The sequence below is a fragment of the Sinocyclocheilus rhinocerous genome, unplaced genomic scaffold (genome assembly GCF_001515625.1).
Source record: "Sinocyclocheilus rhinocerous isolate Xijiao unplaced genomic scaffold, SAMN03320098_v1.1 scaffold576, whole genome shotgun sequence".
Lineage (NCBI taxonomy): Eukaryota > Metazoa > Chordata > Actinopteri > Cypriniformes > Cyprinidae > Sinocyclocheilus > Sinocyclocheilus rhinocerous.
Window position 1 is genome coordinate 477,805 of NW_015662167.1, and position 16,409 is coordinate 494,213.

At 35.8% G+C, this 16,409-nt stretch overlaps 3 protein-coding genes across 3 annotated transcripts; 1 reads left to right on the top strand and 2 right to left on the bottom strand.

The window, feature by feature from the left end:
• The first annotated feature begins 2,453 nt into the window (after positions 1–2,453).
• Positions 2,454–6,754, top strand: LOC107727738 (uncharacterized). The gene is made up of 5 exons (XM_016537698.1): positions 2,454–2,465; positions 2,557–2,793; positions 3,683–3,872; positions 4,649–5,473; positions 5,758–6,754. Exons 1-5 carry the CDS (start codon positions 2,454–2,456, stop codon positions 5,988–5,990), a joined length of 1,497 nt encoding a protein of 498 aa, XP_016393184.1. The 3' UTR covers positions 5,991–6,754.
• Positions 6,755–9,004: 2,250 nt separating this feature from the next.
• On the bottom strand, positions 9,005–10,953 carry LOC107727771 (uncharacterized). Its single transcript, XM_016537760.1, has 6 exons — positions 10,807–10,953; positions 10,177–10,207; positions 9,784–9,887; positions 9,551–9,643; positions 9,416–9,462; positions 9,005–9,274 (listed from the first exon to the last, which is right to left on the bottom strand). Exons 1-6 carry the CDS (start codon positions 10,868–10,870, stop codon positions 9,005–9,007), a joined length of 609 nt encoding a protein of 202 aa, XP_016393246.1. The 5' UTR covers positions 10,871–10,953.
• Positions 10,954–13,637: 2,684 nt separating this feature from the next.
• LOC107727772 (vesicle transport protein GOT1A-like) lies at positions 13,638–15,492 on the bottom strand. Its single transcript, XM_016537762.1, has 5 exons — positions 14,922–15,492; positions 14,570–14,635; positions 14,257–14,458; positions 13,960–14,031; positions 13,638–13,836 (listed from the first exon to the last, which is right to left on the bottom strand). Exons 1-5 carry the CDS (start codon positions 14,944–14,946, stop codon positions 13,800–13,802), a joined length of 402 nt encoding a protein of 133 aa, XP_016393248.1. The 5' UTR covers positions 14,947–15,492; the 3' UTR covers positions 13,638–13,799.
• Positions 15,493–16,409: the final 917 nt, after the last annotated feature.

The window sequence follows — 16,409 nt, forward strand, 5'->3', positions numbered from 1 at the left end:
GCATGTGTTGTGAGGATTTGCAGCGGGTTTCTTCATTTGCATGTGTTGTGAGGATTTGCAGCGGGTTTCTTCATTTGCATGTGTTGTGAGGATTTGCAGCGGGTTTCTTCATTTGCATGTGTTGTGAGGATTTGCAGCGGGTTTCTTCATTTGCATGTGTTGTGAGGATTTGCAGCGGGTTTCTTCATTTGCATGTGTTGTGAGGATTTGCAGCGGGTTTCTTCATTTGCATGTGTTGTGAGGATTTGCAGCGGGTTTCTTCATTTGCATGTGTTGTGAGGATTTGCAGCGGGTTTCTTCATTTGCATGTGTTGTGAGGATTTGCAGCGGGTTTCTTCATTTGCATGTGTTGTGAGGATTTGCAGCGGGTTTCTTCATTTGCATGTGTTGTGAGGATTTGCAGCGGGTTTCTTCATTTGCATGTGTTGTGAGGATTTGCAGCGGGTTTCTTCATTTGCATGTGTTGTGAGGATTTGCAGCGGGTTTCTTCATTTGCATGTGTTGTGAGGATTTGCAGCGGGTTTCTTCATTTGCATGTGTTGTGAGGATTTGCAGCGGGTTTCTTCATTTGCATGTGTTGTGAGGATTTGCAGCGGGTTTCTTCATTTGCATGTGTTGTGAGGATTTGCAGCGGGTTTCTTCATTTGCATGTGTTGTGAGGATTTGCAGCGGGTTTCTTCATTTGCATGTGTTGTGAGGATTTGCAGCGGGTTTCTTCATTTGCATGTGTTGTGAGGATTTGCAGCGGGTTTCTTCATTTGCATGTGTTGTGAGGATTTGCAGCGGGTTTCTTCATTTGCATGTGTTGTGAGGATTTGCAGCGGGTTTCTTCATTTGCATGTGTTGTGAGGATTTGCAGCGGGTTTCTTCATTTGCATGTGTTGTGAGGATTTGCAGCGGGTTTCTTCATTTGCATGTGTTGTGAGGATTTGCAGCGGGTTTCTTCATTTGCATGTGTTGTGAGGATTTGCAGCGGGTTTCTTCATTTGCATGTGTTGTGAGGATTTGCAGCGGGTTTCTTCATTTGCATGTGTTGTGAGGATTTGCAGCGGGTTTCTTCATTTGCATGTGTTGTGAGGATTTGCAGCGCGTTTCTTCATTTGCATGTGTTGTGAGGATTTGCAGCGCGTTTCTTCATTTGCATGTGTTGTGAGGATTTGCAGCGGGTTTCTTCATTTGCATGTGTTGTGAGGATTTGCAGCGGGTTTCTTCATTTGCATGTGTTGTGAGGATTTGCAGCGGGTTTCTTCATTTGCATGTGTTGTGAGGATTTGCAGCGGGTTTCTTCATTTGCATGTGTTGTGAGGATTTGCAGCGGGTTTCTTCATTTGCATGTGTTGTGAGGATTTGCAGCGCGTTTCTTCATTTGCATGTGTTGTGAGGATTTGCAGCGCGTTTCTTCATTTGCATGTGTTGTGAGGATTTGCAGCGCGTTTCTTCATTTGCATGTGTTGTGAGGATTTGCAGCGCGTTTCTTCATTTGCATGTGTTGTGAGGATTTGCAGCGCGTTTCTTCATTTGCATGTGTTGTGAGGATTTGCAGCGCGTTTCTTCATTTGCATGTGCTGTGAGGATTTGCAGCGCGTTTCTTCAGTTGCATGTGTTGTGAGGATTTGCAGCGCGTTTCTTCATTTGCAGCGCATGTGTTGTCAAACTGATGAAGATGTTTTCTTAATTTGCTGGTGTTTTTTCAATTGCAGCGCGTTGAGCTCTCTCGGCCACTGTATTAAATAGTTCAACTCGACTCAAATAGTAGATGGGAAAGCCTTTGCATGAAATGTCAGTGAAAAAAATCAGGTAAATTAAATGAATTAAAAGAATAGTTTACCCACAAATAACAATTTACTGAAAATGTATTCACCCTCAGGCCATCCAAGATATAGATGAGTCTGTTTCTTCTTGAGAACAGATTTGAAGAAATTTAGCATTACATCCAATGGATCCTCTGCAGTAAATGGGTGCCATCAGAATGAGAGACCAAACAGCTGATTAAAAAAAAAAATCACTAAGAAACAAATCCATCAAGACGTTTTAACTTGACTGACATACGAGTCCATCCATAACTGGAGGAAGCGTTAATATGGATTATGGACTGGTATTTTGATGGAAAGTTAAATTTTTTAGGTTTTAAAATGCCTTCATGGTGGATTTGTTTCTAACAAACAAGCAACTTGTCACTTCTCAAGACATTAATCGATGGTCTGGATTATTGTGATGTTTTAACCAGCTGTTTGGACTCTCGTTCATGGCACCCATTCACTGCAGAGGATCCATAGAGCAAGTGCTGTTAGGTAAAGACAATTGAAGACAATGAAAAGACCATTTATTTTAGCCAATGCAGCGTACATTTCCTCCATTTGTAAGAATGAAAAAGTCCTGCTGGCCACGTGTACATGTACCCTTCTGTAGAGAATTGAGATACCCCATCAGCATTCAAATGGAGTGCAAGCTCGATGAAAGAGCAGGTTTGATATGAAGCATGAAATTTGCAAGCACTGTCAATTGGAAAGCCTGTATTACAATAGGAATAAAAAGTCCCAAAATGTAGTCTAAAAGAAACTTCAATGTGTGTGTGATAATATCAAATGTTCATTGTGGTTGTCATATGTTTGTGTGTTCCAGAGTGTTGTGTGTTATGTTAAAGCAGCATTCCCTCACATACTGGAGCTACTCAACACCCAATTCAGATATGCCAAGGACTCGGACAATTACCGTTATACTAATTCACTGAAGAACTTGATCTACAACATTTACTCCCAGAGATGCATCCCTCCAATCAATGAGGAGATTGAGGTAAGTCCATCTATATTCTCTTTGAGAGCAGTGGTGCCTAAAATTGTCTATTAGTTATAAATATTATGGAAGAAGATTTTTGTCTTTTACTTCTTTGTTTTAATAGCAGAAATAATCCCACGTCTTTTCATTGACAAATAACAAAACATCAGGCAGCTTTATTTAAGAAACGAGCTAGAGCAAACATTAGGCATTGTGTTGTATGTACAGTACATACATTTGAGATGTATAAAGTTTCAAGAGGAAAAAGTCAAGAAACCAAAGGTCTTGGGCAGTAGCTAGTGGTTTTGGTAGCAGTGGTCAATGGTTTTTATTCAAATAGATTTTCTTGCATTAGTGTTGGATTGTTTTGTTCAAATGTTTTATTAAATGTTTAATTCTGGCCAATTTTTGGAAAAAAGGAATTCAGAGTTATGATTATTTTGTTATTTTAACCACTGCCAACATGAAGTTAATTGGACCACGTGCTTAAAATGTAATCTGTATCAGCCACATAAATGTTTTCTACTACAGTATGTCTTAAAAAAAAAGTCCAGAGGAAACCTTTCCAGTTGCAGTCCTAATTAAATCACAGATAAATGCCATGGTGCATCATATGTCTTTGTCTACTCTATTTTTAAAACAAAGTCAGACAGTTTGTTGTCTTTGGCAGGATGCACACAGGGAAAACCAGTGTATATCATATAGCAACTTTTATATATCCTGGAATGTTTCCCAAAATCATAAAATTGATTTGACCTCAAAAGGCAATGGATATGTTATTAAATGGAATGAAAATATTTGCATTAAAATAACTGTACAATGACCCGTGTAGCCTACCACCTGCTTTCCCAGTTGTTAGGGTTCAGCCTAATTCTTCTGGGAAAAAAACATGTTTTACACCCTACAGGATAGCCCAAAGAAGTTCATAAGAACCCACATGACTTTGCCCAGGGCAGCTTTGGAGAAAGCTGAGGAAGTGATTCGCATGTATATGGGTCTGATGATTCAGAGCAACAAGCCTGTGGTCTGGAACTGTGAGGAGGAGTACACAGAAGATTACCCAGAATCCACCACTGAACCTCTCAGCCAAACAGCAGGTAGCACAGCAATCATCTGAAATGACACGCTCGTTCTCATTGTGAGAGCTTTTATGCAACAGTAAGCACGAATTTAAAGAACAAGTTTGCCCATTTTAACTAGCTTTGTATTGTAACAATGTTGGTAGTAAAATTTAACAATGTTCTAGCCAAATGGAACCCCTTATAGGCCCTTTTCTCTAATTTCTAAAAAAAAAAAAGAATGCATTTCTACTGCAGACAGACAAGTTTTATTAAAAGCCCAACTTGTTAGCAGTGAATAACCCCTTTAAACCAGAGTAACTGACATTTTAGACACAATATTGCCAGTTACTTTTTTGCACTGCTTGTGAAAACAGTTGTAATGAAGCTGAAGTACTGTAGAATCATTGAGCACTTCCGAGCAACACACCATAGTGGTGTTTCATTCCACTATTTCATTCATGTTTAGTGGTCAGCAAATGATCCAAAAATGATTCATAAACAATCACTTGTTTCATTTTTTAATGAATCAGTGTTTTTGATCGAATTCAAGCACAAAATGACTCAAGACACTTTTTGCCACCTACTGGTGTAACAACATAACCGACAGAAAGAGTCACAAATACCCATCAGTAAGTTTATCTGGAACACACAACACAGACAATCAGTGTAATTCGTTAAAAGGGGGGAAAGAAACTGAAATGGGGCAAAAAAAGGCTCTCAAAATGAATCTCATTAGCAAAAGATTAGCAAAGTACCAGCTTATCTTGCTTTAGTTGTGTTTTTATAAAAAATGTCCATTACATTTCCTCTAGGTGCCTCCGATTGCCCCTGCATTTGTCCAGCGGTGAGCATTAGACCAACTAAGTCATCTGCATCCACAAGCCATTGGAATATTTACCCGAAATCTACTCAATCCCCACAAAGATCAACCTTTTCACAAACCTTGAAAGGTGGTAATGAAAGAACTAAACAATCCAAGTCTGCTGTCCCAATAACCAAACACCAAACACTAGATCTAGGAACATCTGCCACATGGAGATCAACACAAGAACATTTATCCAACTTCCTCTTTGGTAGTACTCCAGCTTTTCATGAAGAAACTTCAAATTCAGAAACGGACCATGTGCCATCACCAGATCTTTTCCCTTCATTTACAAATTTTCAGGATGTATTTCCAAACAGAACTGACTCAAGTGTTGAGACAACCACCTCTGGCCCCTATCAAAAAAGCACAAGCGATAGCACGCAGGACGATGTGGAGAAGAGCACGCCGCTTTTACTTGCCAAAAGGTCTTTAGATTCCAAAAGCCAAGAAGGACCATCCAGTTCCCTTGTAAAATTATCCCAGAACTCAGTTACTACAACATCTCAACCAGCATACAAAGATATAAAGAGCACAAAGATAAAAAACAAGCCTTCCCAAATGCTTCAACTGAGTAAACACATTGCACCAGTCACAACCACACTTCTGTCTTCTTTGAAAGCAGCTGCGCATTCATCAGAAGGCCTGAGCGCCCTTGTTGAACAGCCAGGTCATTTACACAGCCCTCCTGAAAATTTCCAAACACACACCCAAAGTCCGGTGAGGATGCCAAGGAATTTCATGAGAACCATCCATAAGGCGAAGCTCAGCAAAGGTGAGGAAGTCAGATAGTAGCAGTGCTATTGTAATATTATTTATGCACTATTTTATTTTTTATTCATATTTTGCTATTTATATTTTCCATTTTCTTTTTTATTTTAGTAATATCATTGTGTGACTTCGTCATTTTTTAAATATCACTATATTAAATGCTTTTCATCTAATATTTATATTTTATTTAAATGTAGTAGACATCAAACGTGAATGCATTCAAGGTCGCTTCAGTCATGTATTATTAATTCTGTGATGATTCACCAAAGATGCCTTTGGTTTTCAAAGACAGCAGATCCCAGGAGGATAGGCAGGAGATGAAGGACCAAACTCATCCAGACAGAGAAACACAGAGGAACCCTGCCACAGAACAATCCAGCAGTACAATCATCTCTTTTGGCACCGTGCTCATTATTACATCAGGGTGTGGTGGACTTCTGCTCATTACTGTCCTGTTTTACAGACAGCAAAAAGTAAGTGACTCACAAGTCATTTTTGCTCTGCTGAGAAGACCCGCTTAGAATGACATCTAGGTCAGTGCTGTTCTGGAGAGAAACATGCTGTGACCAGTAGCCAAAACATATGCTTGTTACTAGCTCTGGTGGTCTTTTCAGCAGGATGTCCCAAGTGATCTCGTTCAAACAGAAAAATCAACATTCTTTGATGTTTCCAATATGAGTTGATGGAGTTCATTATTTATTCCAAACAAACAATAAATTGGGAGACAAAATATCAGCAGGTTGCTTTTTCTCATTCTGTATATGGAATTATAATACATTTTAAAAGACATCTTTTGTTGCTCAAAAGGTGTCTACAACTAGGATATAGCACTAGAACAGGAAATTACTTGATCTGGCAGATGGTCCATTGGAAAATATGACAATATTTTAAGCATTCTCGCACAAACTAGATGTGACACATTCATCTTCTCTTTGTACATTTTGACTTGGCAAACTGACCATGAAATGTTGAACGGAAAATATCAATAATTCTTTAAAAAAAAAGAGAAGAGAGTTCATTTTTCTTTCATGTCGGTTTAAGATTGTTCTCATATTCAAACACAAATATATATGGAGTGTAAATAAATCAATGAATATATACTGTATATACAGGGCAGGTGGAATGAAGCCACATTCTAAGTGCCATCTTTATGTCAGAAGCAAATAATTAATCGAATGTTTTGCTTGGCTCATATTGTTAAAAGGAATCTAATAACAATATATTTAGTTCCGTACCGATAAACAAATGAGTAAAACAGATGGGTGCTTTGTGGAATGCTTAAGAACAGTCAACCTGAACAATGTGTTTGTCATTAAAACTATCCATTTACAATAAAACAATCTCATGTTAGTTGGTTTCAGTTTTTTTCATTTCACGTCACTGTCTTGACTCAGATGTGTGTCATTTTCTTGCTTTCAAGTCACATGCTGTTTCTCTCCTCTAACATATGACTTTAATAAAATAAAAAATGTCAGGGCAGAAGTGTGTGCAAATAATTAGTTTGAGAAAAGAAAAGAAAAGAAAAGAAAAGAAAAGAAAAGAAAAATACTGTTGTTATTTACACACCCTCGTTTTTCCAAATCGTATACCATTGTAAGGACCAGTTTAATAATAGTTTCATGGTGCTTTCACATCCACATGTGGCCTAATTTTGTGAAAAATAGCAACTGGGACAAGTTTTCCTTTTGTGCTTCACAGAAGAAACGAAGTCATATGTGTTTTGAACAACATGAGGGTGAGTAAATGAAGACAAACTTTCATTTTTGGGTGAACAATCCCTTTAAAAACACTTTTAGGCAATAAGGCATTTAAATGACGTGTCATGCTGGGACTGAAAACTGTAAAGGTCGACACTTGCTATTTGAAGTTTTTACGTGACTAGTAGCGTGTCTGTCAGTGAGACATCAGTTTGACATTACTATACAAATGAGTAAGTGGTGTTTAAACTGAAATCCACCATAAGGCAATATAAGTTTATTGGTGTAAGTTTTCAGTGGTTAAACTTTCATTGAACAAAAAAAATTAAACACATTCCAGGGTTTTTTTATTTATTTGATCATTAAGCGATTGTGATACTGTTTACATACTGAAGCCTTCAACATCAAACGGAGCTATTAAGACATTTTGATGACTTACAACATTTGATATATATCACTGTTCTTTGTTTTTCCCTTTCTATCATTGGTTATTTAAGTTTTACAACCTAATTCGATTACACTGGCTTATTAGCAATGAATTGATAACCACTAACTAAACTTCTTTGTGCAAAGCTTTGGAAGTTGAATTTAAAGCAGTCTCTGTGCAGTACCTGAAAGGAGCGCCGCAAAACACAACTCATTTTGTAATGAATTCAATTCAAATGCTAACTCAAAATAGAAGCGTTTCTTGGAACTTGGATGTCTCCTCTAATTATTTAAACATCTGTGTCTTATCAGAATAAAGAGGGTGACTTTTATAGTTCTTTTGGGTTATTTTCAGAGTCTGCGGTGATCAGATATTGCAGTGTGTGGTTAGGATTGGCCTTAAAATTAGAAGGATGATATAACATTGAATTGGTTTCGCTGTGCTCTTGGCATTGGCTCATGTAGAAATGTGCAACAAATAACATCACAGCTTAACACAAAGTTCACATACTAACAGACTCTTCAAAGTGTTTACTACGTCACTATATAGTAACACATAGAGAGCTGCTGATACCACCAAGTGGTGGGACACTGGCAATGCAAGTTGATGGGATTCACCATAATATATGTGATCTCATAGAAAGTCAATATTGCCATTTTGATGTGACATAAATATCAAATATTAAATGTGGGGGTACTGGGATACATCTGGGATAAGTTATATTTTAAAATGATCCTTTTATAACAATGTTACTGAGAGATTTTGCATTACATCATGTGAGTTTTTAATGGTTTCCCTCGGGCCCTAAATGAAAAATTATGCTTGGTGGTGGAAACGCATAAAGTGTCAATGTTGAAAAGGGGCATGTTTGTTATCACAGTACAGCATTTGATGACTGCACATTTAGAGTAGTTATTTATTGCTGTTAGACTTTCACAGATGCATGTCTGGTTCCTTCCTGTCAGGATGTGGTGTTTTATGATCCGAAAAATGCACTAAAATGCACGCCTGAAAATGCATTGGGGAAAAAAAATGCATCCCATTCCTTGTGTTTATGGGAACATTGTTTAAAATTGTATGTTTTTATTTGGAAAATATCAGTATTTTTAATTGAATCTTCTTAAAGAATATTAAATGGAAAATTCACCTAATTATTTACTGACCCTCATGTTGTTCCAAACTTGCATGACTTAACTTAAATTAAGATTTTTATATATCTTTGTCTATACAATGAAATGTTATTTTGGACCCCACTGACATTTTAATTGTATGGGCGAAAACATTCTTCCACATTTTTTTTGTTCCACAGAAGAAGGAAACAACGTGAGGTTGAGTAAATGATGACATAATTTTCATTTCTGAGTGACTGATCCTTTTAAGCCCATTTTAATGAAGCTACTAATTACATCTTTTACTTCTCTGCCTTAGTAAAGACAACCTTGGAGTAATTCAGAGCAGAATCATCGCTGCTCAAACTTGTCGTACCGTCATCACAGCTCACTTGGCCTTTCCTTTTCACCTTTTTCTGTTGGGACTCTTTAACATTCACATAGTCTGTATCCATTTTTTTAAAGTCCACTAGTCCAAGGGAAGCAGTTTCTGAAACATTTATGTAGTCAGAAGTCTTTCGACGGTCTTCAAGGCTTACGTATCGTTGAGAGCTAGTGGAAAGATCTGACAGCTGACATCCAGAAACACACAAAAACAAAACATGGCAATAAAGAATTGTAACATTCTTTAAATGGTGTGTAACTCATCTGGAATACGTAATGATGGCTTTCAGATGTGTGAAGAAGTTGTTAATGGTTTTCAAATGACTTACCGAGCCTTCAGGGGTCCCAGAACTAGTAGAGGATGAATTATCTGCACCTAATCGTTGACAAGGCAAAAGTTTAGTGTGAAAACCTCAGTGGACGAACATTAGGACTTATTGCAAAATGTGTGTTTTTACCATCACCTGAAGTAGGGGAGACACTTAATGCATTGTTCTGACACAAAGCAGTTGATTCTCTCGTGTCGCTGGTTGTGTGGATAGTGTCTCTTTTAATGGCTAAGTTCAAACAACAAGAACAACAAAAAATTATCACACACATACCAAAGCTACATCATAATACTATAAGAAGCACTTGTCATTTACTATTATAATAAGGAATAAATAAGCAATTAAACATAGCACTGTAGTGCACTCACCACTTTGCATCGAGATGAACATTTTAAACAGAATTATCAGGAGAATAAGAATTACGGCAGCGAGGAAACAGATGATGGCGTACATCAACGGATGAAGATATTCACTAAAACAATGCAGAAATAAATGTTGATATCTGGAATCATCACAAGATTTAATTACGTAGTGAGGAGAAGAACAGTTTTAAGACATTACAACCAACTTGATCACTTCTCACGGAAGAAAATACAAATACTATACAACTCAAAGGCTGAAAGTAAAAAGATTTTAAATGGGTTATATTGTAAATCTACCAAATACTTGTTGCATAGTTCACTCACAGAATTAGATATGATAAATTCAAGTGATATTTCAGTTAAAAAAGAATAATAATACATTGAGAATTATAGAATTACCAAGCTGGGTTTGCTGCATTTTTATTGTTATCTGAAAAAAAAATAAAAAAATAAAAAAATAATTAATTTGCATTAAAACAAACTGATACAGGTGATCATCTATACAATGTGTGCTTTTTTCTATATTCAGTTTCAATATTCCATATTAATTTCCAAAAACCATGTAACTATGTAGTTACAAATTCCATGTCAAATTAATTTCACGCATCATTTACATCAATATCTTGTATAGTATTTGTTCATAATAAATCATTCTGTATCAGAATGATTTATTATGATATATTATGATATATTTTTCCACTCTTGATGCTTTTTTGTTTCATATCTGTGTTTGCCTCAATAAATAAACATCTAATTTATCGGTCTTATTATATTTCAACTTACAAAAATTGGTTAACTGTTGTTATATAAAACTAACCGTTTTTAATCATTTAAAATTAATTTTGTATTTTACACACTGCACATTTTCTTTAAGAATATTATTTTAAAACCTTAATCTTACATTTTATTATTATTATGATATCTTTTTATATCTATTTAAACTATATAGTCCACATTTCTGGTTTTGAACAATCATCATAATGTATTTCAAAGCAAAAAATCAAATCAAATCTATGCCACGTGTCTTACCTGCCAGCACATTGAAGAGAAACATACAAAGAGTAATAATTAACAAAGGGTGTATAATCCACATGATGCCTTCAGAAACTCTCACAAATTAGTTCGATTTTCAAATTCCTTCTTATAATGATCTTTAATATTTTTATCAAAGTGTTGATCAAGTCTCCCCTTAAAAGCACAACCACGGAAATGCTCGGTGATTATCTAGAGTCAGTGGAAAGTTGTGGTTGAACGTCACCAGTCTTAAATAAGGTATAAGCCTGAAGATACAGCACTTAAGTATCCTGCTTTTGAAAGCGATGTTCTGAATGTTAAATGAAATTTATTTATTTTTTTAATCAATTTTAAAACACAGAAGAATCTGTAATCTGTAAAATCATACAGTTTTATTTTTTGATTGCGAATAGTTCATTTTTGTTGTAAGTGCAAGAGTTTACCATGCTAAAAGGTCAATAAGCCTGAGAACAAGATTATTTTTTAAACGTTAGGTTTGTCATCAGCAAGTGTGAACAGGAAGTACACAACCACGAAGAAAAAAAAAGACTCTGATTCAATCATATTAAATAACATTTTTTCACCTTCTGTTATCTAATAAAGTCTTTTTATTCAGGTTTGTCAAATGACAAAACATTTTTATTAATTACTAGCTAAATGTGTCTTCACAGTTATCATTACAGCATTTTGCTAAAGTTTATGAACTATTCCACTAATGGCATGCCTGCCGATCAATCCCACAGTACATCAACATGAGTACATCAAAATGATTAAATTATCACAAAGAATACATGAAAAGATCCATATAAAACCTCAAAGAACAATATGCAGAATTTAAAAAAGACCCAGTGGACCTCACTTCACGGGTATCTTCTGTTTGAACCCTGCAAGCATGTTCTGTTCTCTCTTCCCATAGCGGAGGCCGAAGGAATTGAGATTGTAGTACGCGACATTCTGCCTCCTTTTTGTGTAAGGCCTTTCTGGAGACCACCACCATGTGTTTCTCTGAGGACCTGCACCCATGGAGAAAAGCATTGGGAGCTTTGGAGAAGGAGATACAGCTGCGGGACGAGTGTCAGTTCCCCTGAGATCTCGGAGTGATGTTTCCTCAGGAGTTTCATCTAGAAATACAACAAAAGCTCAAGAGATATAGCCTATAGACAAAGGCCTACAAGTGAAACTATGCTTTACAGTTATTGCAGGCTTATGATATATATTATATTGTCACTTTTTAAACAACACTAAACTTTACAGTGCATCCAGAATCTTAAATATCTATTTGCCTTTAGACTATTATGTAATAACACTGTTTGATATTAACTGTATTGATCCTGTCTTTGTTAGAAGTTAAGACAACACTGAACTTACCTTCTAAATAGTACTGCAAATGCCCTGAAGGGTATGTGTCACCATTCGCCACTGACAACATCAAAATGATGGTAAGTAGCATCATTTTTAATGCGTTTTATACCAAAAATATGTTTCTGTAAGAAAACAATTAGCAATTAGAAACCAATACACGTGTTTTGTTTTTCTGAATCATGGGTACTTTTTATGAGATCCCACTTTCTTATGACATTTGTGTATCTTTTCATACTCAATTCATGAGCTCAAACACACACATATAGATACAGACTCTAACACACACAGACACACACTTCAAAGAGAAGTGTGCATCAGAAATCAGCCTTTCACATCTGCTCCTATGCTATGCTGTTCATAGGTGTAAAAAATGAAATACAAAAATATAAAATTGAATAATAATAAAAATAACACAATAATATTATAATACAAATATTTTATAATAAAATGATTATTTAATCAAAAATATGCATTTATAATATATTTATAATGACAGGTTTTAGAACAAAATATAACAAAATTCATATCTTGTACTTTGTAACCAAAATGCTACTGTTCTATGTAAGAAACAATAATAATAATATAGCAACATAAAAGGTAATTAAGAACAACTGAAAGGCTGCCGAAATTGGCAGAATCAAAATGTGCATTTATCTATTGCATGAAGGGAAAAAAACTCTAGAGGACTTGGATCAGATTCAGATCCTCTTGGTTTTTACATCAATGCACTGTAAATCGCTTCGATAAATTATCTGTCAAATGCACAAATGTAAATATGCCATTCAAACCCTCCACACCCTCCAAACCCTAACGACCATCACAGAGAATGCATATATATATACACACACACACACATACATGCATATATACACTTACACATACACTGACAATTATTCAAATGAGCATGGCAATGGGAGTAAATGGCTTACCTTTACACTTGCTGGTATGGAGGTTGTGTTTGGTTTATGCAACCTTCAGACACAATTTATCTTTCTCATACAACAACATTGTCTGCGTCATAGCCTCCTCAGTGGGTCGCAGACCTCCACAACCCTTCCCTCTTTCCCTCTGATCTTGTCTTTTTTCCCCGGGGTGGGTCCACCACCCATCCCTTTCACAGGAACATTCTGGAAGCACAAAGCCTTTATATATTTGAACTCAATATCATTTTCTATTTGAGGGTAGTTCATTGAAGTTGGGGGGAGCAGACAGATGAAATAGAAATTAGATGATTGTAAAAGCACTGCTCTAAAATGTATATTCATAACTCGAAGGGCTGAGGGCACATCAACAAGCTTTTAGAGATCACTGGACATTTTATTTTTGCTTGTGTTCACGACGAGAGAGAAATCTACCTACGTGCGTCTTGTGCACTTCAAATCCTGATTTTTTAATTTTTTTAATTCATTTTTTCCTTTTTTTTTTTAAAGATATGTATTTAAAATAAATGAACACAAAAATATTCTTGAGTAGAACACTGGGCATGTTTGGTGAGTTTATTTAACATATTATAAAGGTTAAGTGTAAATAGGCTAAACTATTAAAAATAAAATAAACGGACAACTATCCATCATATACATAAAAAACAACAGCTAAAATTTGAACAGTTCACTGCAAAAGCACCTCCAGATTTCCAGCATCTGCTCTTACACCATTGAGGAACTACTTCCAGATAACTTGTTTTAAATCTGAGAGAGAGAGAGAATATAAACATCAGAGAACATTTAGAACCGCTGCTTGAGTGTTTAACTGCACAGGTTGCACTTAAATTTAATTGGTAGTTAGATTTATGAAAGTTTTGTTCCAAGCATTGTAAAAGTTAAAAAAGGAATGTTTAAGGCTGTTGCGAGAAATCCAAAAGCCATTGGAAAGAATGACCTACAAACAATACAGAATCTTGTTATTTGCTAGTTTAGGAGAGGAACAATCTAAAAACAATGCCAATTCAAGCAGAGAAAAAAGCATGTATAGGGTAATGAATAGTAAAATAAAGGTTCCACAATTAGTTAGGTAAAATGCATCTTGGTTGGTTTGAAGTAGGAACATCTTGGAGGCGTCTACCTTGCTCCATTAGGACAGGAAATGACTCAACTATGTACTTACTTAAATAGAAGCACAAAGCCATAGGTCTCCACTAGCATGCCAATAAGAGGCCATCTTAGTAGAACTAAAGCCACACCTCCTAGAAAGAAGGCAGAGCTTCTGAGCTTCTGTCTCTGGAAAAAGAAGTGGGCCGTCCTCCTCAAGCCAATGATGAAGGCCAAACCAGACAGAAACAGAATCTGATAGCAGAGGAAAACATTTTTGGAAAATACATAATATATGCGTACACACACTACCGTTCAAAAGGGTTTTTTTTAAGTTTGAAGAAAAAAAAGAAAAAAGAAAAAAAAAAAGTATGCTCACCAAGGCTGCACAAAGTACAGTAGTATTTCAAACAGCACAAAGAACATGCCGAATCCTGACAGACCCACACCGATTTCTAGAATCCAAGTCACAATAGATTACAGCTGTATTCTTAGTTAGTCAATAAAGCAGATATGTTCGTAGTCATTTAAAAAAAATCTTCTAAACACTGCAAACCAAAACGTGTCTAAAATACAGGCCAGTCTTCATATACTGATTTACATCGTTTTAATTTAATGGAGCAATAACAATTTACATTAAGTGTGAAAATGAACATAGCAGTGTCTCTAAGTTGAGTTGTAACTGTACAGAACTGTGACATATACAGTGCTTGTATATTCAAGGGAAAGAAAGACACTCACTCTGAAACACTGTGATTGTGATCATGGTTTTTGCTCTGTTGTATCTCTTGGCTCAGATCTCCCAGTTTCAGTTCCTCGGTTTTTACTGGTTTGTATCTTTCACACAAATGCTTAACTTTTGAACCCTATACCGTAGGGTGAACATTAACCAAACCTATTAGACTGATGAGAGAGAACGTTCTGCCTGATGATCACTTTATCTCATCTACACTTACAGTCACAGTCACAACACAGTCCACTCACTCATCCACAGAAGCATGTGTCCACTCACTCCTCTGCCCTCATTTCCTTACCTCACATCCCACAGCTGACAGCTTGCCACCCTAAACAACACCCTTTCACAACTTGTTAATATCCCTCTGCCCTTTAATCACCTTAATGTAATATGCATTATTAGCATGACAAATAATTGTAAACCTGCAAAACAGCACACAAAATAAAAATAAAAAAAAGTTTACAATTTTGGTGACTTGATAAACAAAATTATTATATGGCTTGTTGGAATACTTGGTCCTGATTGGTCAAGAGCAGCATTCTAGGAAAGCTTGCTCCCATCACAGAATAAAAAAAATAATAATAATAAATAAAAAAAGATAATTTCGACTTTTTTTTCTCCCAATTGTAAGTTTATATCTCACAATTCAGACCTTATTCTCAGAATTGAGAGTTTATATGTTGCAATTGTAATTGCAACTTAGAATTACAAATTTGTAATTGCAAGTTTATAACTTACATCTCACAATTCTTACTTTTTTACCCTCAGTTTACATTCTGAAAATCTGACTTTTTTCCTCAAAATTCTACATTTAAATCCCACAATTCTGTTCTGCCACTCTCTCTCTTACAATTCTGACTTTTTTCTCTTTGTTTAGAATTTACATCTTGCATTCTTTTTTTGTTGTTGTTGTGACTTTTGATCTCACAATTCAGATTTTGTATTTGTAATTTATCTTCTTAGAATTGCGAGTTATAAACTCACAATTCCTGAGTTAATGTCTTACAATTCTAAGTTTAGAATGCTTTTTTTTCTTTCACAATGCTTCCACAGCATTCAGAGGTCAAATATTTTACTAATATTCTCTTTTGCCCATGGCAATGCCGTATATCAGTCTGAAACCAAAGCTGCCTTCATTTTGTATCACACCACAGATTCACTCTCTTTTATTCATGCAAACACAACTGCTGCCATCTTGTGTCTCTGTTATCAAGTGTAGAGAATCTTGAAGGACTTATGTAATTATACTGTAATTATTGCGGTGTTATAAATATACAAATAAAAAAATAATTTTAACTAAAATCAATTTATGTCCACAAATGTATTTATTTGATGAAGAGACCTTAAAGGCAGGGTATGTGATTTTTCAAAAACACTTTAGAAAACTGATTCGGGCCGAATAGCAAAACAAACTTGTAGCCAATCAGCAATAAGGGGCGTGTCTACTCGTGATGTGGAGGAGAGAGCTTTCAGTGCATGATGTGCATATAATG

Excerpts from the sequence above, each read along its gene's own strand:
- LOC107727738 (XM_016537698.1), top strand. Across the intron at positions 2,794-3,682 it reads CAATCAATGAGGAGATTGAG|GATAGCCCAAAGAAGTTCAT; the intron begins GTAAGTCCATCT and ends TACACCCTACAG. Across the intron at positions 3,873-4,648 it reads ACCTCTCAGCCAAACAGCAG|GTGCCTCCGATTGCCCCTGC; the intron begins GTAGCACAGCAA and ends CATTTCCTCTAG.
- LOC107727771 (XM_016537760.1), bottom strand. The coding sequence starts at position 10,870 with ATGTGGATTATACACCCTTTGTTAATTATTACTCTTTGTATGTTTCTC. Across the intron at positions 9,644-9,783 it reads GTTCATCTCGATGCAAAGTG|CCATTAAAAGAGACACTATC; the intron begins GTGAGTGCACTA and ends GTTTGAACTTAG. Across the intron at positions 9,275-9,415 it reads CTGGGACCCCTGAAGGCTCG|CTGTCAGATCTTTCCACTAG; the intron begins GTAAGTCATTTG and ends TCTGGATGTCAG.
- LOC107727772 (XM_016537762.1), bottom strand. The coding sequence starts at position 14,946 with ATGATCACAATCACAGTGTTTCAGA. Across the intron at positions 14,636-14,921 it reads CACAATCACAGTGTTTCAGA|AAATCGGTGTGGGTCTGTCA; the intron begins GTGAGTGTCTTT and ends CTTGGATTCTAG. Across the intron at positions 14,032-14,256 it reads GGCTTTGTGCTTCTATTTAA|GTCATTCTTTCCAATGGCTT; the intron begins GTAAGTACATAG and ends TATTGTTTGTAG.